The sequence below is a fragment of the Haemorhous mexicanus genome, chromosome 2 (genome assembly GCF_027477595.1).
Source record: "Haemorhous mexicanus isolate bHaeMex1 chromosome 2, bHaeMex1.pri, whole genome shotgun sequence".
Lineage (NCBI taxonomy): Eukaryota > Metazoa > Chordata > Aves > Passeriformes > Fringillidae > Haemorhous > Haemorhous mexicanus.
Window position 1 is genome coordinate 94,341,589 of NC_082342.1, and position 21,359 is coordinate 94,362,947.

The following is a 21,359-nucleotide window of genomic DNA, read 5'->3' on the forward strand; positions in this document are numbered from 1 at the left end:
AGGAAATCTCAGGAGAGAAGCAGCAGACTCATAGCTGCTTCCAGTGACGTACCTGTACCCCCCCTTTTCATGCTTGTGTCACTCAAGCAAATGGTTGTTCCCATGGAGATGCACTTTTCCATGCCTCTTCCTTAATAGATTATATTTCCTTGTGTTAAAAAATAATTCATCTGAAAGCATCGTTATCATGCAAATGATGTCATGTGTTGTCTATGTGATTACCTGTAGCTATCTGCCACTCTTATGCTTATCCACAGTAATTACTGGTGCTTGATTTATATTTTTATATTCAATAAATATGAAAAGTGCCAGCCATAGCTCAAATTGTGGCAGACCCCGTAGGAGCTATAACTATTTAATTAATAGTTCCCCTCATTTTCTGTTGAAGATGCATCATCAGAATAGTTGTTCATCTTTGGCAATCTGTGTTCTAATGAAATTTTATGCCACCAGTTATGTTGGTGTCTTGTACACAAAAACTTATAATATCATCAAAGAGTTAATTCATGCCTATTTGATGCTAAAAACTAATTTTCCATGAACTGTTGACTGTCATTAATTATATCTCAACCCTTGAATATTTTATTAATAGAGTCCTATCAGCTTTGCAGTTTTTTGGCTCAGGGTTGGTGGAACGTTGATGGACATATGGCTACCTAGAATAGGCAGCTTGTTGTTTTAAAATATCAGCCCATTTTTAGCAATGTCTTAAGGCTTTCTTGAGCTTCCATTTTATTTTGGCATTTTTTGCAAAAAATATTAATTAAAATGTGTTCAGAGACAGCTCTCCTAAATGTGTTGGGTTCTTATTAAAACACTGATTAATGCTTGTTTAGCATATATTCTTTAAATCAGTTCCTTGTGAGCTGAAAAACAGCTCACCCAAAATCTCAAATGACCCCCAGTACTTTCTGAAGAGATACTTTAGAATCATCCTATGCCTTTTCACAAAACAACAGCCTTTTCTACATCATTCACTTTGTCTTTGCCTTTAAGGGCATGCTCTCTTCTGTTGTATCTTCTTTTAGTCCTGACACCAGGGAATTTTCCATAACTTTTAACTTTTCATAAATTACTTGGAGGAACTTGGAGTCTTGTAATTCTTTGATTGATGGATGTCTGCTTTTGTCATTTTTCTGCTTGATATATACTACTTGTGTCTTCTTAAATCTCTTTCTTGAGTGAGGTCTAATGAATACTCAGCTACAATGGCCTAGTTTTAATTATGGAAATATAGTGTATAGGCCACCTATTGAGTATTTTAAATGATTCATCTTCTTATTCCCTTTTTTGTCTTAGCTGAGTGATACTGCAAGTAAAACATTAATGGTAATTTGGCCATTTCAAATTGCTGTCTTCTGTTTGCTCATATTGAATGAAATCCGGTAATTATAACTATTCTTAAGGCAAAAGCCAGCTTCCATGCCTGTGATTAAAATTTCATCTTCATTCATTATGATGAAGCTTAAAATAGTTTCCTTTTACAGTATTTCTTTTGCAGGGAGGGTATTTTCTATACATTTTGAATAAGTCTTACTAAGCAAGAGACCTCCAGCATGCATCTTTTAAACTGTAATTTTCTGTAATGTAATTCTTCCCATGTGCTGGGGGGTGGAAAGGAATTCCCATATCCATTTGGTTGGAGTGGGTGTTTGCCAGCACCACCCCCAGAGCTGCCTCTGAGTGCAACTCCACGGGTTTCCCCGTCTGCAGCAAAGATGATCTATGCCTGCTGGCTCATCTCTGTCATGCCAACCAGAAACCTTATCTGAAGGAAGCCAAAATAATTGAGAAGTCAGTTGTTTGTGTACTCAAAATAAAACTTCTACATTTTTTCCATCCCTTTGCAAGTCATTTTCCTGGCAGCAGCACAACTCCCCAGGCAGCAGCGTGCCATTAGTGACTGAAGCGTGTGATCCAACAGCAGGGTGCCATTTTCATGGGAATCCATGATTTTCTGAATGTTTTTGCTGTTTTTGCTGCTTTTGCTTCACATCCAGTACTGCATATAGGCTTTTCTTACAGGTTTCTGGTCTTGTTCCCTTTAGTGAGCAACTACGTAAGAAACCTTGAGGATACTTCTGCTCTGCTCTTCGTGTGGGTTTTTGAACAGATGCCCTGCAAAAGAAAAAGGTTTAATAAAATGTGTATTGAAAAGGAGATTGGACACCAAGAATGCAGGAGAGGTGTTTGCAAATCTGTAGGAACAACAGAAATAGTTGAGTTTTTGTGGTGATGGCAAGTGACAGTAACCTTGATAACATTTCACAGACATGTTGGAGTTGCATGAGAGACTTTTTAAATGGCTCCTGTATTGGGCTTCTGGAAGTCTGCAAAACTTTTCAGTAACTTCACTCATTGTACCAGATTTGGAAAGTAAGAATTGCCAAGCAAGATATAATGTAAGAAGCCAAGTTTTGCTTGTATCAGTGTTCCTAGCAAGTTATTTCACAAGTGTTATGAGCATCCAGGAGTATTTCCTGTGTTTTTCAACTTCTGTGGTGTGTGTCTACTTGGGTTAGTCTGTAGATCTGCACCAGTCCCTAAATGCCATAAATTCTGGTGCTTCCAGGAATCAACAGTTTTCTATCTCTCTCCTCTCCTCAGTTATTTTTATGAAAATGCTGGGTTTTTTTCAAATTTATGACTTCATGTTTTCTCATTTGAGGGCTAGTTAGTACTGCTTTCTCAGTGCTCATTTGGAAATTGACGGGGAAGTTAGCCCTTCTTTCTTTGCAGAGTCACTGCCTAGTAAGAAGCAGAAATGAGGAATTACTCATTCTTTAATGCAATGGTTTTTTTAGCAATGGAAAACTGTTCCTCATAACTGTTGGTTAAGAGGCTTGGTGTACTTCCTTTTTACCTATAAATATTTCACTCAGATTTAAAAAATTATCATCACAGTTCTGTATAATATGGTTATGAAATCTCATTCTCCAGTGAAGTTATCAACATTTAAGTTCTGTTGTGTATGTTACTGCCCTTTTTTTTTTTTTTTTTTTTTTGCTTGTTTTGGTTGGTTTTGAGGACTTTCAAAAAATATCTTAGTGGTCCAATTTTGGTAGCTCTGATGTGATGTGTGTGGCAGATTTAACTTACAAGGTGGTATTTTGACGTTCATCAGATTGCTTCTAAATCTTGTTTTAAGTATTGAAATTTGATTACTAAGGTCTTTCACTCATAAAAGTTACTTGTATGACTCTAACATTGCAGGTTTTAGCTAAATATTTTCCAGTTCTTCCACACTAATTTTTAAAAGTGTAATCATACGAAGTCTGTCCAGTATTTTTGGCACAGTCAGAGCACTAAATTGAGTCTTCAGTACTCTTTGCTTGATGAATTTGTTTGTTTATCAGTGGCCTGTCTGAGCCCTACCTGCAAGATCACAGAAAACATATTAAATTCTTAATAGAAACAAGTACCAGTTTGGAAATATTTCTGTTAGTTCTTAATTAGTTATTTCCAATTCTAGTCTTCTCTGGACACCGTAAAAGCATAAAATTTGCTATGGAATGAAAGAATGATAGAAATAAAAGTAAATATGGTATCATTTTATAATAAGTGTATTGTTGTATAGCACAGCCTCTTATACAACTCTTGTAATAAAAACAGGTCACCCCTACAATACAAACAGAGTTATTTTAATCTCTCTAGAACTCCAAGCTTCCAGTGTTTTTGGCCTTCCTTGTCACAGACCTGTAAGAAATGCTAGTCTTCCCATTCAAAAACCAGCATTTAATAAAGTTGATTTTAAAAGACCAATAACTCCTTAAAGCATATGGCTACTTGTCAAATTATTATCACATATAAAAATTCCTAAGAAGGAATTATATGAAATTTTTGTTTAGCCAAACATCTCTAGCTGAAATTAGTGATAAAATCAATCCCCTTGTAAGAATTCAGTAAAAAGTATTTTTTCTGTGTCACTTATTGTTGCTTTGAAGCTTTCTAGCTTGTCAGAAAATGTGGGCATGACAGTAGTGGCATGTCTGTTGTGCTTCTTGGAGGATTGGATGAGAGTAAGTCATCTCTATTTGCACTTTAAAGGAGTTCGCACACAGGACTTTAAGTTCAAATTTAGGGAGAGGAAGTAGTGGAAGTGTTTATATACAGCACAAATTCTTGCTCAATTTCCTGGAATCCTTCAGTAGCTCATTTCATGGTTGATTTTGTTTAACAGAAGCACTTTCTCTGCAGTGCTTCATCCTGCTTTGTAGTTGCGTTGCTCAGAGTAAGCATGTTTGTTTGTGAGACAGTGTGGCAACGGTGGTGGCTCTGCACCAGTGATGAAACTGAGGAGAACATGGTTTTGTGGTAGTGGAGAAGTGATGGGAACTCCTTTTAGGTGGTGCTGTCTTGAGTTTCGGGGGAAAAATAAGCAGGAACAACTACATTTCTTCCATGTTCACAGTAATAATAGATGATTGTGGTTACATAGATTGCTGAGGAAGGAGGAATGGAAGATCTTCACAATTATTTCAAACACAGAAGAGATTTCTTCTAGATTCCCGTCTAGAGCATGTGGAGTTAGGTGCTGGCAGTGCTGATGCCACTGGAGTGGTAGCAGATGATTTGTATAATATGTAATTGAAATACTTTGCTGCTTTCTGGAAATATATCTGCCTCACAATCATCATTAAAACCTAGACTTGATTAAAGTAGTAATTTTCACTTTATTGGTGATCTTTGAAGGTATGGAGACATACCCAATAGCAGTCATTTTGCACATGGAAAATGACATAAGAACACTGATGACAGGGCAGGGTCTGCCTTCTGACTATCAATTAGATACATAATTGCAAAAAATACATTAATTTTGAATTAGTGTTACTATAAAACATTTAAATATTTATTTAGAATGCAAAACAAACTCACGAATTTATGGTTTTGGACCTGTTGTATACCCACAAACATTTAACTAATTTTTATGTGCCTATCAACTGTGTCCACTGAAAGTAACATGAAAGAAATACAAGTCTCTGCTTGGTGAAACTAAAATCAGGCTTTCTGAAACATACTGTGTTGTAATTTCTAAGGAAACATCTGCTTGAGAAGGAAAAAAATCTGAAGTTGCAGAGCAGACTAATGCAAAACAAACAAACAAACAAAACCACAACAAAAATCCCCAATGAAAATTGAACACAAACTTCATGCTTTTTAAAGAGCTGAAAGCAAAGCATTTTTGGTGAATATTCTGGAGAACTCATGGTATAGAATAATGCTTCTTTTATTGCTTGGTAAGAGTTTCTCTGCTGAATGTATGCACCAGGCCCTTTATTTACTCCAAAGTAAAAAGCCAAATGCAGCAGTGAATGCAGAACCTGAAGCTTGTTGCTGTGCTAGCTTGTAATGGTTCAGAAGTTTGCTTTTTTCAGTTTACAATTGTATATATTGTGTTCTGTTGAAGTTTTAGCTTTATTGGGGTAGATTATTTATTCGAGTAGATAATTTAAAGGATGTGCTGCTTCAAGAATTTAAAACAAAAATATAATGGAAACCATGATGTGTTCTACCTTTCAGCAAATTTTTCTACTGTAACGGTTGCAGTAAAACGTTGTAAGGCTGAAGGCATAAAGAAGTCCTCCTATTTTTAGTTCTATATTGAGTAAATAAATTTCTTCGTTGTATTAGAAGTTTTATCTAATAGGTATATACTTTTTCCCCCTTTCTGATGCAGAATGTCTGTGTGTACTTGGAGGTACATTGGCATTTACAGATCAAAGAACGAGCCTTTATTGTATTCATAATTATGTGTGAAAAGATAAAAGGATCACCTCAACTCAGTGTGGCTATGTGTACTGTCTTTGGTATTATTTCCTTCAATTGTCACCTTGGAGGACCCTTGGTTTTGACCCTCTCTGAGCCAGTTGTTTCAACCTGTAAAGTCTCGCCTTAGAGCAAGCCCAAAAATTAGCTCCCGAGGTAGTTTCACAGCTCACTATTAAAGAGAGTCACTCCGTTGCCGGTAGCTCCTCCTACGCCCTGTTCCAGTGTGGAGACAGTCTTTTACTTTCTTAGTCTTAAAAGTTTGTGTCTGAACCCTCAACTCTTTTGATGTTTCGTTTTTTATGTAGAATAAAATACTTAAAGCATTCTGCTAATTATGTCTCTTCTTCTGAACCGGTGAAAATAAGAGTGTGGTTTTTTCCCAAGTACTGTCTTGTTCTGGATTCATTGCACAGTGTTCCCTTCTGTCTTCCTTTCCATCAGGTTCCTGGGAGAACTGAAGTTGACTGAGGTGGCAGAACTGGGGCTGCAGTGAGGGTCACTGCATGGCACTTCTCTGCCTAGGTTGGACTTTTTCCATAAGCACATGTTTATAGGAGTACATATATTTGTATGTTCTGCATACTGTCATCCCCTTTGGCTTCATGTCCTAGCACATGAAGGTGGTAGCAGAGAGAAGAAACAGATGACAGGAGCTGAGGTATTAGGGGTATTGTGTGCCTTGTTTGGTGTGTGGAGCTGGGTCACCGTTCTAAAGACAAAGACCAAGCTAAGGTAACTGGCAAAAATCAGTAGCCTCTGTATGTACTCTGAGGGACTCCATTTTCCAAGGAATTACAGTGACTCAAAGGACAAGAGATTTTTCAATACATAGGTGACGGTGGCTGTTCCTTCTCCCACCTTAGAATCATTGGGGAATTTTTCTCTTTCAGATGTGGCTATTTCCTTCAATATGCAACTTTAAGTAATTCTTTTGGTATTACTGGATGGATATCTTATTTTGTGTGTGTGTCCTTGGGCTGTCTTGAGGTTTCATATTTCAGAGTATTTTTAAGCATTTATTTGTTTCTTTTTCCACTTGGGTTCCATTGCTTTCTGTTTCTCTGGTTTTTCGAAGACTGTGACACGTGACTCGTTCTCATACCATGCAAACAGAATTTGTAAATTAGCATTCACGCTAAAAGAAAACTGAGGTTTGTCTTAGAATGTGTAAGGAAAGGTTTCCTTCCATTTTCTGAGTCTCAAAAGTGTTTTGTTTTGTGGAGTCTGTCCATAAAACAGGAATTGACATGCGTGGAGTGTTTGTAGACATAAAGCACAAAGCTGCAGTGCTGGAGAGAATGCCCACCTCTGTTGTTTCAAGGGGAAAGGTTCCAGCACACATTGCTTTTTTTAAGAGTTAATTCACTTGTGAATGTGATTGTTTATTGACAAGTTATTTTTGTGGTCTCAGCAAGTTCATTTGGACAGACACCTGTCTTAATAGATGATCAGCTTGGACTGGTGGGCATTTAAGGTTGCTCTTTCTAATAGATGGCTATTTGTAGCTGTATTTTGCACTATAAATTGATTTAGGAATTAGGCTGTAGACTGTCTAAATTGTATGCAGTCATTGCTATAATGCCTGTTTGCAGTCTTTGGGATTTTGTAAATTAAAGGATATGGAAAGTGAAAGAAAACAGAAAGGACAAATGTATTTTGATGGGGTGGAAAGGTCGTTCTTCTTGTATATGGGCTCTACAAGTTTCCTGACCAACCTGATATTTTTTTCAATTGTTCATTCAGGAAATTGTTCTCTGGAATAGGAGATAAATGTGTTTATTAATACTCTGTAGCTACTGAGTTTATATGTACAGAAGAAATTGTTCTGGTTTGTGTGTCAGTCCTGGGGTTTTGTGTTTTGGCTGTGAGGACTAAACCTCAGAGGAGGTGGGCTGTTTCTTAAGTGAGCCATTTCAGCCTGTTACTTACCCTTCAGAGATGGAGAGGCCTGATTTTGTGTATGCAATTGCAAATAACCTGAGAGCCCTTGATTAACAAAGCTATGTGCATTGAAATTCAGAAAGGAAGTTAGTACAGAAAAGATGATATTTAGTTTGCTTTCCCCTTCTGAATAGGAGTTTGCAATAAAACTGCAGTATCAATGACAGGCTTCTGAGGAATTTTGAGGTTTCTAAAAAGAAAATGTAATAAACATCTTGTATTTTCTTTTAACACTTACTTAATGTTGGGAAACGTTAGTATAGTATAACATGGGCGTTCTGGCCTTACATCAGGCTTTACATCCTGCTTGGTGTTGGTATGGGTCAACTGGAGTAAAACATTGTAAGCTCAAAGGGTAGGGGTGACTGTTGTACTTTCAGGAGGGACTGTCTTGGGCTTTTTGATGCTGAGATACTGCCCTTTAGTCAGTATTTGGATCATTGTCTTCTAAAGCATTTCTTTGAGTTGAGGGGCTGTAGAATTGCTGCTTTGTAGTTTGTCTGTTCAGGTTTAGGCTTGGTGATCCAAACTTCAGCCTCTATCTGTAACATCTGTTACATCTTTGCTTTTCAGATACAGAATTGAGAGTAAATTTGAGCGTACAGGAAGTGAAATGACTAAGTTAGAACCATAGTTACGTGTATCTAAAATAGAAGAATTCCATCTTGGTTATTTGGAAGGGTCTTTAAATTGGAGGGTTGTCATCTTGCATTCAGGATAGTCTACTTTGTACCTTGCTGTATTTTTTTCCCCCAGTTTTTTTTTAATTGAGTGGGTTAGTGTTAGGAAGTCAAATTTGTATCCTGAGCTGTCATGTGCATCTCTTTCACTTCATATAAATGTGAGATAGCTAAATATAAATCATCTTTCTACCAAGTGCTGGAAGGAGAGAGGGAACACAAGCTATGATACACTTCCTGAGGGACAGGAGTATGCATTGAGGTAGACAGTTTGGAGCATCTCATGCATATTAGTGATTTCTTTGGTCAATATCCTCTGTTGGTGTTTGTGAAAGAGAGGCAAAACAGTGTAGCTTTTCTTCTCTGCATCAAGGGAACAGAAAGCAATGGGAAGTCCTACATGGCTACCGTGCCTTCTCCCAACACTTTATAGGTATGCTCTTAGAATTACAGGGCTGCTTTAGATTTAAGGCTTTTCTGGTTATATTCTCTTATCAGGACATCTTTCAAAGTCAAGATAGCATAATTTATAAGATTAAAAATTTAAGTGGAAGTATTTTTGTGTTTGAAAGCAGAGACTGCCTATTTAAAGCAAGCAAGCTTCAATTTAAGTATGTATAGGGAAATTGGAATGGTAGGTCTTGAGAAACCCTGTTCATTTTATATGCCTTATATTTGAGACCAAGCCTGCTATTTTCCTGTTATATAGAGGATTTTAAATCCTAAGACCATTTAAATTTGCTTAATGAGTCTTCCACTTCACCTTGCCACTGGGGTAAGAACATACATGAGGCAGTTTATGGAAGCCTGCAGATTGTGCATTTGTCTCTGTTCAGTGTGTCCCTATATTACATCTTAATAATTTTAACCTTTTGTTCTAAGATGCTTTGGGTACAGAAAACTCAGTACCTGATACTGGAATTTGAGTGTACCTTTCCTAATCACAAATAGGCATGTGTAGCACAGTGTAAATTACAGGAATTAATGCAGTAGTTGTTCTCAATATAGTTGTTGAGTTGATTTATTTGCAGAAGCCTCCTTGACTGAATAGTGTTAATGCATGGAAAACTTTTTTGTGTATTTGAAGAGCAGTGATAAAGCAGCCTGGTTGTTGAAATGTCAGAGTTTCACTTTGACATTTAGAGAAGAGTTTCCATTTTCTGATTTGTTCTAGTGTGGCTTTTTTTCGATATTGAGCTTCTTAGAGAAGATACAAAAAGTCATTAATTGAGCTGTAAAGCTTTATTTCTCTATTACAAATGCAGTTGAAGGTTTCTGGAATTTATAGCAGTGTCCTTTAAAGAGTGCTGTTGATGGATATGTTGCTTCTAAAACACTGACTATCCCATATGGATCTTAGCCTTTGAACATTTTCTTGGAAACTGGACGTGTCAGTGGAGGGGGAGAAGAAGGAGTGGGAGGTTGCAGTCTGAAAATGTACAGAAATGTGTGGCTTTTCTTTCTGTGTAACAGAAGAAACTTTGGTCTGCTGAATTCTTTAGTAATAAAGAAGCAAAGACAAGTTAATTTGAAATTATAAAAGTAATAATAAATAACAAAACTACATGAATGTCTGATTTGAATATTCCAGTTGACAAGAAGTTGTGTTTAGCTCTGTATTGAGTGGATGAATTACTTAATTTACATTGCATTGTGGTGGGTTTTTTCCTGAAGAATTTCCTGAAAAGTTAATTGCTTCTTTCTTAATGCAATTTTTAGTTTATTTCAAAACAGACACTGTACACTTTGCAGTCTTATTAAATGTATGCATTAATATGCAATCTAATTCATTGCTGTAATATTCAGAGATGAATAACTTATTTGTTAAACAAGAAAGGATCATTGTTTTTAACTGCATCTGTATGAAGTCAGATGGAATTTCAATTTTGTTAGAATACACAAGAAAAATAATTTTAGGTATCTTAAAAAATAGCTAAAATGTTGAAGAAATATTACTTCTAAATTAAAAATTAATTTTGAGGTATTTGCTTGTTTCTCTTACATCTAACAGAAAACACTAGATTAGTAAATGGAATGAAAATTTATGGTTGCCTTGCCTTTGAAGATTTTTAAAATAAGGAGGGCTGTTCTGTAAAATTTGATTTAATGTTTAAGGGAACTAAAACATATCTTAATTTCATATGAAATTTATTTCTTAACTTTTTATAGAACTCAGAAATTAGCAGAAATTATGTTAATTTTTTTTTCCCCGCACTGGATATTTATACTGGGAGTTCTCCTAGTTCATTTGTTTGACTTCCTCGAATTTATCAGCTTCAAACTTGTTTATCTTGCATCTTTTAGCTCTTTAATGGAAGTCATTGTTTTCAAATATTATAATAAGGTTAAATTTTTCAGCACTCAGAAGTGCTTTCAGTTTGAATTGTAAATAACAAAACTCACTGCTATAAAAAATTTGTTAAAATGAAAATATTTCCATTAAAATTGTACTGTGCTCATGTTCTTTGTGGCTTCTATAATTTTGTAGGGTTCTTTGGGAGTGTTTTATAACCATAAAGCAAGTGGTACTGTTAAAAGCATTTTACTCTAGAGTGAGGGTGGCTAAATTAAAATGCATTAAAATTAGTATGAAGAATTTTACAAGTAATTACTTTGTTGGTTTGGGGGGGTTTTGTTGTGTTTGGTTTTTTGTTGGTTTTGTTTTGTTTTTTGGGTTTTTTTAAATTCAGATGGTAATGGTCACTAGTATTTTTAAAAATTGAGTTGCTGGTTAATTCATATTTCCCATGGAAGATTTTTTTTTAAATTGGTTTTTCCCATAATTAAATTCTCAACTATTTATGTGAAGTTTAAAACCCATGCTTTGACAGCCTGTGTGTGAGTTGTGCATGTATGTGTGTCCTTTTCAGCTCTAGTATCAGTTTCTGTGTTTTTTTTGGATGATACAGCATATTTTAATTTTTTAATTGAGTGAAAAGCTTGTTGTGTTTGTAAATAGACTGTGAAAGAGAGTACCTGTTGGTATTTGATGCTATATTAATTCAAGCTATCTCTTTGACTCTTTTCTTGCTCAAGTTACTTTTTTGCCAACTTACAGCTTTGTAGTAATATATATTAACTGATCAAAAACTAATTTCAGACATAAAGAGTTGAATACATTATGGAAAAATTAGTTCCAACTTGTTATGATAAAAAATCTATTAAAATATGTAAATACAGCAATAGATGAAAATGCACAAATGGTTGTCTTTCTAATTGCCATGGGGAGAACTGACAGCTTTACTTTATAGCAGCCTCCATTTTTATATTTCCAGCTGCATATTTAGACTTAAAACTGGCTTCTCCAACATTGATAGAGGGTATTTGAAGAACACCATTTTATAGAACTCTAGTCCCTTCAAGAGGAAGTAGTTTTCAAAACTCAGTTGTACTGAGACCCTTTTGTTAGTTTTGCAGTGTGTTCCATAGTTTAAAGGTCATTTTTGGAGGAGAGTGTCCTTCGTTAATTGTTCCTGATGTGTGAATAAGAAGCTATTGGAGGATTCTTAAGGAGTTGTATCTATTTATTCTTTTTCACTGAGTTCTGAATTGAGGAATTCTGCTTTGGAAATTTGGTATCTCACAATTTCTCAAAGCAGTAGTTTCTTGTATTGCAATGTTTTTCTGAAAGGGTTTTTGGGGTTTTTTTTTGTCCTGTGATTTTGATTTCATATGCAGGTGAGCTGCAAAAAATATCTTTGCCCATTATTTGTATATTAAAATTATTTATTAAAATCAGAGACAATTTCTCCGATCACTTTCTCAGAAATTGTCATTTGGTACTGAATAATGATTTTTGCATACAGAAGGGGGAAAAATATAAAAGGCTGTAATATCAAATCAAAAGACAGTAATAGCAAATCAACTTTAGAAAAAGTCAGGTATCAAATCAACTTAAAATTCCTTCAAAAAAGAAATGCAACTGTATTTAGTCTAAAGTTAAGCTACGTACAAGATTTTACAAATTTAGTGAGCAGTCTTGGGAAGAGGATCCTAGAGAATTTGACTGCAAATACCTTTAATGTTTGGTTCATGTTATTCTTAAGCAGAAGTTAATAACTGTGAGTATGGATAAGCCTGTGGAGATGTTCTTTCATCTCTAGGGATGATCAAATGCAGTTAAAATACAAGATGTGGTCGCTCATCAGTTTCAGACAAGGATACCAGCTTGCAGGAACGTGGAAAGACTTGTCAAATAAATCTTTGTAAAGTTAGGAAGTTCTCTGTTTTGTAAGTAGGTTTTTCCTAGTAAAGGTAGTTTCGAGTATTAAACCATAATTAGCAAATGGAATACAAACCTATGCTAGTGGCAAGAATCCCTTTCTATGCCATTGTTATGTGTGTGTTTGATAAGGTATGTTTTACAATCATGTTTTAAATGTAGTTAAACTTGTTTATCTTATGAACCAATTTTCATAGAGGTTGTAGCTCTGCAGCTTTGTGTCAGTGCCTTCTCTGAAGGTAGAAGAGGGAGAGAAATTCTTTTGTTTTTAGCAGGAGCACCTGGGCAATTGGGGCATCTGTGCTGACAGGCAGCCAAGCTTTGGCCCAGGAGTGTGGCCAGCGTGGCAGGAGACACACCTGGGGGATAGGGGAAATGGCACTGCCCACCATCAGGCCAAAGGGGATGGACCACAGGGAAATTCCACCACTTTGAGCTTTGGGGCTTGGGGGAGCTCAAGACATTTCCTAGGGAAGTTTAGGGAGGATGAGGTGGGAAGGCTGGAAATGCTGTGGGGAGAGGGAATTGGATGTGCAAGGTCAAGGACCTTATAGGTACAGTGGAAAGACTGTATCAGGGACAAGCTGATAATGAAGGGGTGCTTGCACAATGGAAACTTAAGTGACAGGAAGCAAATTCATAGGAAACTGGTCTTCAGCCTGCTGCTCAAAAAACAAGCTATTCTTTAGAGCCACAGCTGAGCTAGGAAAGGAAGACAGCACATAGAGATGCGACAGGCACGTTTCTGGGTTTTCCTAGGACTAACTGTGGGGCCAGTGGATTTCTTTCACTGCAGAGAGATGGAGGATTTGCAGTGGGTGCCTTATCTGGAAATATTGCTAACCAGTTGATTTTTTTTTTTTGGTCTCAGTAATATATCCTAAGATTTATACCAGCTCACATCACTTGGGAATGTATTTATAAGAGTGAAAATGAAGTAATTTACTGTGGGTTATTGTAGATTGTAAACAGTATTGCTTCCTACAAATTGCAGTAGCAAAACAGGCTTTCCAATGCTTCTTTTCCTTCCTCACTTTTCCTCTCACTTGAAAGCTAACCTCTTGCTTTACTCCTTACAACCATTTGTCTTAGAAAGGATTGTGGCTTCCACAGTTTACAGATGAACTGTAACCAGTGAATCAGAATAGGAAAAGCACAGTTGTAGTAGATAGGTAGATAGATCAGTAAGATAGGTTTTCATTAGAACAAAGACAATAAAACACATCAAAACTATGACTGCAATTGCAAGAATATTCAACTTTTCTACATGTGACTCCCAAAGTGCTTGAATGTTTTGTTTTCCATGAAATCCTTTATGTGTTTCATTCCATTCAGACATAAGAATCCCTTACAAATAGTAGTAAGTGAACATTTCTGTTAGCAGAATGGGAGTGCTTACTCTGCTAGAGATGACTCTTGTAGATTGTACTTTTCTTTTTTTAATGGAGTTGTGGTTTTTTGTTATAGATGCATATGCAAAGTTTATAATTGACCTGACTTTATTCTTGCTTAGCTGTGATGAGCCATCCCACTAAACTGTATTTTTAGACTTTCCTAAGGAAATGAAGCTTACACTAGTCATGCTGTCACAGTCAGCTGTCATATTCCGTCCATCTGTCCATCCTTGATAACTCAGCCAATTTTAGGCAAACTTGACAGACTGGCAGAGATAAACTAACTAGTTTTCTCCAAGTCTGTGCCTGGGAGAGTCATTACTGATGTCCCTCACTGGAGGAGAAGCCTGAGCAACCCCAGCTCTTTGCTCAGTCCAGGCAGGGCTGAGAGGCAAGGGGGCACCAGGCGCTGTGCTTGGCCAACCCGCCCAACAAAGGTAGGAGGAGGGCAGCACCAGGGGAGATGGAGTATGCTTTGAAGGTATTTTGGAGATTGCAGTGGGGACCTAGAGGTATGAGAATGACCTGGGAATGTGAAAGCAGTCATATAGTAGGGGGACTTACTGTGAATCCTGCAGGAGAAGGGGGAGGAAGAGGAGGAATAGTTCAGCAGGAGGTATAAAGAGAAAAACAGGAACAGATTTCCTTCATTCTGCTCATGGAACAACTTGTTTCCTCTTCAGTCATGGGCACAGTTATGAATGTTGCAACCTCACATTAAAAACTCTTCTTAGATAATTTGCATTCCCTTTGCTGTGCCTGACTGCAGATGAGTGTCTGCGTAGTTTGTTCCTTTGGTCAAACCAACTGGAAAGCCTTTGGTGCACATTGCTGCTATTGCAAAATGTTAATCATTACCATGCTGTCAGCCTTAAAAAGTTTGTTCACATGAAATGTTAAGTTTAAACCAAAGAACTCCAGTTGTCTTTATTGATAAAAATTAGAAAATTTACTATGTTTGTTTTTTATTATTATTTTCCCAAATTTGTAATGATTTATGTTTAATGGGCATGATAGGAAGCAATATTTGAGATGTCAGATGCACTATTGGAAGGTCTGTGGAAAAAGAGGGAACTTCTTCAACTCCAAATGAAAGACAGTGCTTGAATGATAACTTTTCCCTAAATGTTCAGATACTTTTATCAGATTTCAGAAGGGTTTTTGAAAAATTTTGGATTTTTACCTGTTTGTAAACAGGTTTTTTCCTTAGATACTTAAGTTTAAGGCATTTTCCTGCCACTCTGCATCCCCATTTCTCACAGTTATCTCTGTGCTCTGAGTTTCAACTAGGTAGGACAGCTGCTTCACCATCTACTGCTTTTTTCATTAGTTCTTTTGCTGTAGTTCCAAGAAGTGGACTGCATATCTTCATTAGTGAGCCATAAAAGTCTAAGTTTTTAATCTGGAAGGCTTAGTCTCAGTGGAGGGCTTTATGTAGAGTGAATCTATTGAAATGAAGTTGCTTGTTTTCCATGAATTTATAAAAGTAATTTCCCCCTTTTCTTAACGACCTTTAAGTTGTGTTTGTTTATATCACTGTAATTTAATGCTCATTAGTTCTGAAACATCCTTGTCTTTTTGGTTAAAAAGGATCTCTAAACTGATGAAAATTTCCAGTCATGGCAGAGATCAGAGCCTGACCAGCTTCTGATTAGTACTTGCTTGTACACTCTTTTCCTGTGATTGTCTCCCCTAGAACAATAAGCTGCCTCCCTCATTTTGCCTGAAAGTGCAGCCACTGGCTCTTGGCTGGAGTGATGTAGTTAGAATGACAATAGGATGTAGCAGGCTACAGCAGGAAACAAGGCCCTGCTGGGGAAGGTCAGGAAACACTTCAGGATCATCAGAATTTTCTGCCATCTTCTGAGACCATAAGACCACGTATTAATTAATGTATTTTTAACCCATGCAGAGACAGCAATCTCTGCATGGTTATGTGCTCACAGTTAGTCTGTGCTGTGCAGATAACTGTGAAATAAGCATGAAGTTTTGGGGTGAACAAACAGTTATGCTGAAGATGCTCATTGTATATGCAAGTACATATATATCTAAATATATTAAAGCACACTTTTTGGCAGTGGAGTGGCTGGATTGAATAGGCCTGAATAGTTAAAAATAAAATAGCATGCATGTCCTTATTTCAGATTATTTGAAGAAATAAAAACAAAATACCTTTATTTATTTTTCTTCCATTAAGTATTCTATAATCAGCCTGTGTGCTCTCATGTCTCAACTAAATCTCTCGCCTGCCACCCAGGCTCTATGAGTATGGAGAAAAGTATAAATGCTCCTATTTCTGTGATGGTTTTGCTTTCTGTCCCTTGCATGACATTTTGGGTGTTGCTTGGTTGTGCTATACTGTGACGTAATCTTTTGTTTTTCAGAAATTTTATAAGTGAATTTCACAAGAGAGGGCTACTTGTTCACTTTATTTATTATTTTGTTCATATATAAGCTTAAGGAGGGATTGCTGCAAAAGTTTGAAAAGTACATCAAATGTGTTGTGCAATTTTTCTGTATTTAAACAAACATTAGTATGGTTTCTCTAATTTAAAAAAAAAGGTGATGTGTTCAATGTAATTGTTGTTTCTTCTGTACATTGTATTGAACACTATAATTAAAGCCGTGACAGGACACCTGAATTTACAGATCATAGGGAAACACATGCAAATGGTCTTCCTCACCATCAGATTTCTACTGTTACAGTATGTGATGAAATGTATGTGGTGTGGGTTTTGGAAGGGGGGCTGCAGCTGGAAGGAATTGCAGCAGTGCCTGCCTGGGTACTGCCAGAGCAAAGAGGGCAATACAGTCTGCAGAGAAACTTTAGCTTTTATTTCTGTGCTCAATAATTTTTGTAGGTTTTCTTTCACTTTTTGTTTGAGCCAAATTGAAGTCATATCCAAAATTAAAAGGCATGGTCATTTGGCTGGAATTTAAAGATACATTTCAGTGATTACCTGTTCTGCCAGTGAAGAAATCACTGTGTTTAAGTGTGCTTAAACTCTGCTCCTTCTGAGAAGAGAATAGAAGTCATTATAACACAAATTGCTCTTTACCTAATGGTGCATCAGCTGGATGTTAAGGAGAATCTCCTAAAGCTATTTCCTGACTATGTAGTATTAGAGCAGAGATCTCCATTTAGCAGTGTTGTTGAAGTGAGGGTACAGCATGTCACCTCATCCAGCTTTTGCAGTCTGGGGACAATCATTCCAAGTGACCACTTTACGTTTCTGTCTTTAACAGGCTTGGGAAAAACCAAGAGAAAGACGAGTGCAAGAGATGCCTCCCCCACTCCCAGCACAGACGCAGAGTACCCTTCCAACGGCAGCAGCGCTGACCGGATTTACGATCTTAACATTCCTGCCTACGTGAAATTTGCCTATGTTGCCGAGAGGGAGGATGAGCTGTCCCTCGTTAAAGGGTCCCGGGTGATTGTCATGGAGAAGTGCAGCGACGGCTGGTGGAGAGGGAGCTACAATGGACAGATCGGCTGGTTCCCTTCGAACTATGTGGTAGAGGAGGTTGAGGAGGCAACTGCAGATTCACCCAGCTTTCTCAGCCTTAGGAAAGGCGCTTCCATGAGTAACGGCCAGGGCACCAAAGTACTCCACATCGTTCAGACACTGTACCCATTCAGCTCGGTCACAGATGAAGAGCTCAATTTTGAAAAAGGGGAAACGATGGAAGTCATTGAAAAGCCAGAAAATGACCCAGAATGGTGGAAATGTAAAAATTCCAGAGGTCAAATTGGTCTTGTTCCTAAAAACTATGTAGTAATCATTAGTGATGGTCCTTCCATGAACACTTCCCATCCGCCTCAGATAAGCTACACGGGACCATCTTCTACCGGACGATTTGCTGGAAGAGAGTGGTATTACGGGAACGTTACCCGGCACCAAGCAGAATGTGCCCTGAACGAACGGGGAGTGGAAGGAGATTTCCTTGTTAGAGACAGTGAATCTTCGGTAAGTGGTGCTCAGCCCGCAGGTTTGTAACCCCCGTGCATGGGTTAGCAAGCACAGCACTTAACAGACTCCCTGTCTTCTCACCCTTAAAGCGAGCAGGGCGTCAGCATTGCCAACCAATACCCTCCCTCCTCGTGAGAATTGGTCTGTCAGTGAAATGCAGTGACATTTACACTGAAATTTAACAGCTGTGGTCTGTATTATCCAGGGGTTTTTTAAATTTGTGGACAATCGAGTAAATATTTCAGGCTTCCATTTAGCTTTTTATGTGTTTCTCATGCAATCCTCAAATTTAAAGCACTGCAAGATAAAATAATTCTAGGTGATTGAAAATTTGGTCATTGATTTGATCTTAAAGCTATTTTCAAATAGAATCTTTGCATTGGTATGTTCTGTTCTGCTTATAATTTAATAATTACATAGTTTCTTTATTAGTTAAAACTCCTTTTTAATGTATTTTTGATCCACTTAGATAATTTAGTTTGTAATAAGATAAAGTTATTGTTATATCTAGTTGTTAAGGTTTTTACATACAACAGGGAGGGTCAAGCCAGCAGCTCATATGCCTTGTAACTTGAGCCTTGATGGCATCAGGGGGATCTGAGTAATGCTGATTATGGTTCATGTCATTCTGAAAGTTCAGATTTAAAATTCAGCTGAAAGGACTTTCATGTGTGCTGAGGCCAGAGAATTTGCAGTTAAAGCACTAAAATTTAATTATCCTTTGAGATTTTGAAAAGGTGACAGATTTTAATCTTACATCGTACATAGCATTGAGAAAATTGACAAAGTACAACTTTGTAATAGTCCCAGATATTTTTATCTGAAGACACAATTGTCTGATTAAATTTCAGGCACCTCTCCTTGATGAATTTGCTCTGCAAAAAACATGATAGCCATCAAACTACCCTTTCTTTGAAGCTCCGTGTCATTGAATTCCTATTCCTATTCCTGCTTAATTGTAATCACTAAACAAAGGCAAATGCAAATAAACCACAGGTGAATAGGAAAAAAGAAATTAAATAAAAATAAGCTAAAGGAAGATAAGGGGAAAAATAGGAATTTAGAAATCATGACTGACAGAGGTTGAGAGGAATCAAGTTGGTTTAGTCAACAGAAGGAAAGACTGATGTGGGATACACAGTCTTATAAAATGTAGAAAGCCACTGGAGGATTATGGTAATCATTAAATTACAGTAATTCGGTTTTTTTCAACATACTTTTTCTATCAACATCCTGTCAGAGGCATACTGGATGTGGTGGATTCTTGGCATGTCAGTCCAGCAGGTAGAAACTCACTTTCAGATCTAGAGGCTGCATTGTGATTTATCCTGAGACTGTTGCTATCAATTTCACTTTCCCAATCTCTTGGGAAAGTGCCAGAAGGAGAGTTTGAAAATTAATACATTATTTAAAATACAAAAATGCTTGCCCATTTCTCAGGACATAGTATGCCACAGTGACCACTATGCTACAGCTTGGTTTTTTAGCTCTTAAGAGTCTGCCTCTATCTCTGGAGTAAACAAACTACCTTGAAAGAAGACAGTAACCTTTTTATTTAATGTGACATCATAACACTAAATTCTTGCATTCGAAGCGGTTTCAAACTTTTTGCCTGCATTGTTGCTGGAAATCATTGCTTTGGAGTACAAAAAGATTAATTCAGAATGTGGTCTTCAAACTTTTTCTAGCATCTAGCACTTATTGGGATAACAGAAAATGTATTCAGTTCATATCACAGCAAGTTTTCTGCACACCTGCAGGAAAAAAAAAGAAAAGCACTGAACTGAGAAACTTAGCTTTTCCCCTTCTTTTTGTACTCTTTATCTGGTCTTGCAAACCCTGTATTTGAGACTTTTTTTAGCAATGAGAATACTGCAGTTATGCACGAAAATACCTCTGTGTATTAGTACTGCATGTGGGTTTTAGTTTTTATTAGGTTTATAGAAATAATTTACTACATCTCAAACTTTGATCTGCCCTAATCTTTATGTATCATTCCATCATATAGTGTGTTTATATATGTGAATTATAAAACACTGGGGATTGCTAGTTTTTTCCCTGGAGTGCCACAAGTGGTACAATAAGTGAATTGGCATATTTGGTAGCATTGAGAAAAGGATCGTAAAAATCTATTTCAAACTTATTATATATGGAATAAAGAAAGAGTTTAGCAATGACTCATGAATTTCTGTCAGTTGCTGTATTTCACACATGTGACTACAGAGGTTGTTCATGCTGTGTCTAAAAGTCACCAGGAGTGTCTTCACAATCTGAGCAGATGGTCTTGATTAGAGAGAACAGACTGAGCAGAGCCAAGTTGTCAGCTCTCTGATTTGCTCATCTGACCACCAGATCAGCACTTCCCACTATGCTGTGTTGTTAACTCACCTTTAATGCTAGGAATGCAGGGGTTATTCCTTTCTAGAAAGGTCCATAGATAAAACGGTGAGTCATACTACTAATCCTGTGCCTGATTTTTGACCTCTTTTAGAGTTTTCTGTAGTCTTCCATCACCATAGTTACAAAAATTGGTCTGCATAAAAGTTTTCATTAGATTTCAATTTTGCTCTTGTTACTGAGCTATGAAAAGCTGTCCTTGGATAGATGAAGGTTTGTATTACTCTGTATTCACTAGATGAGACTGTCATGTTTTTGCATTTCAAGTCTTAGTAGTTGCAAGATTTTACAATATTTCTCTAGGTTTAACTTGCCAGATGTTTATCTCACAGCCAGATTCCTTTAGCCAGAAATATTTTCCTCGGTAACACTTAGACCTAGAGGATGCTACCATAGAGGAGAATAACCTGAGATGAACTCTGTAAGGTAGCTAGGAGGCTGATTATCTTCATTAATTACGAAATACTATTATTGGAACCATAAACTTGTTTGAACCATTTAAGCCTATAGTTTATGTAACAGGCACAGTTCCCTACTGATAATGTTTTTGCCAACTATGTTATGCCTAGGTAATGTCACCTTAGTTTTGGAGATCTAAAAGAACTGGGTACTTGCTTAGTTAGAAATGCTGCTAACTAGTTGTTCTTTCTGTTGCAGACTGCTAGTTTAATGAAACCTGCAGTTCAAGCAGATTTAACCTGTGCAGTCTCCGTAGAGCCACTTTTTTTATTGCAGGCTCTTCAGCAGTCAGAGTTTTGCTCTCTCTGTGTAGTTCCTAACCCAAGACAAACAGGTCTTGGCTGATACTGGTAGTCTTGGTTGGGTGGTTTCTTGTCATGCTTTGAAGATCTCAGACTTCACTGAGTACTTGAACCAAATTTGGGTGGGAGAGTGTTGTTTTGTTCAGGTTCACACCAGGAAACAAGTGTGCTAACTAGTACTGCAGCTAACAGGAAGCAGTAGTGTGTCACCTCCAGCTTCTGAG

General features: G+C 37.1%; 1 protein-coding gene across 2 annotated transcripts in view; it reads left to right on the plus strand.

The window, feature by feature from the left end:
- NCK2 (NCK adaptor protein 2) overlaps positions 1-21,359 on the plus strand; it is an 84,240-nt gene that overhangs the window by 55,636 nt on the left and 7,245 nt on the right. For both annotated transcript variants that reach the window (XM_059839573.1, XM_059839574.1), the window contains exon 4: positions 17,253-17,974. In XM_059839573.1, coding sequence (XP_059695556.1) covers positions 17,253-17,974 — 722 coding nt within the window. The remainder of the gene's footprint in view (positions 1-17,252; positions 17,975-21,359) is intronic.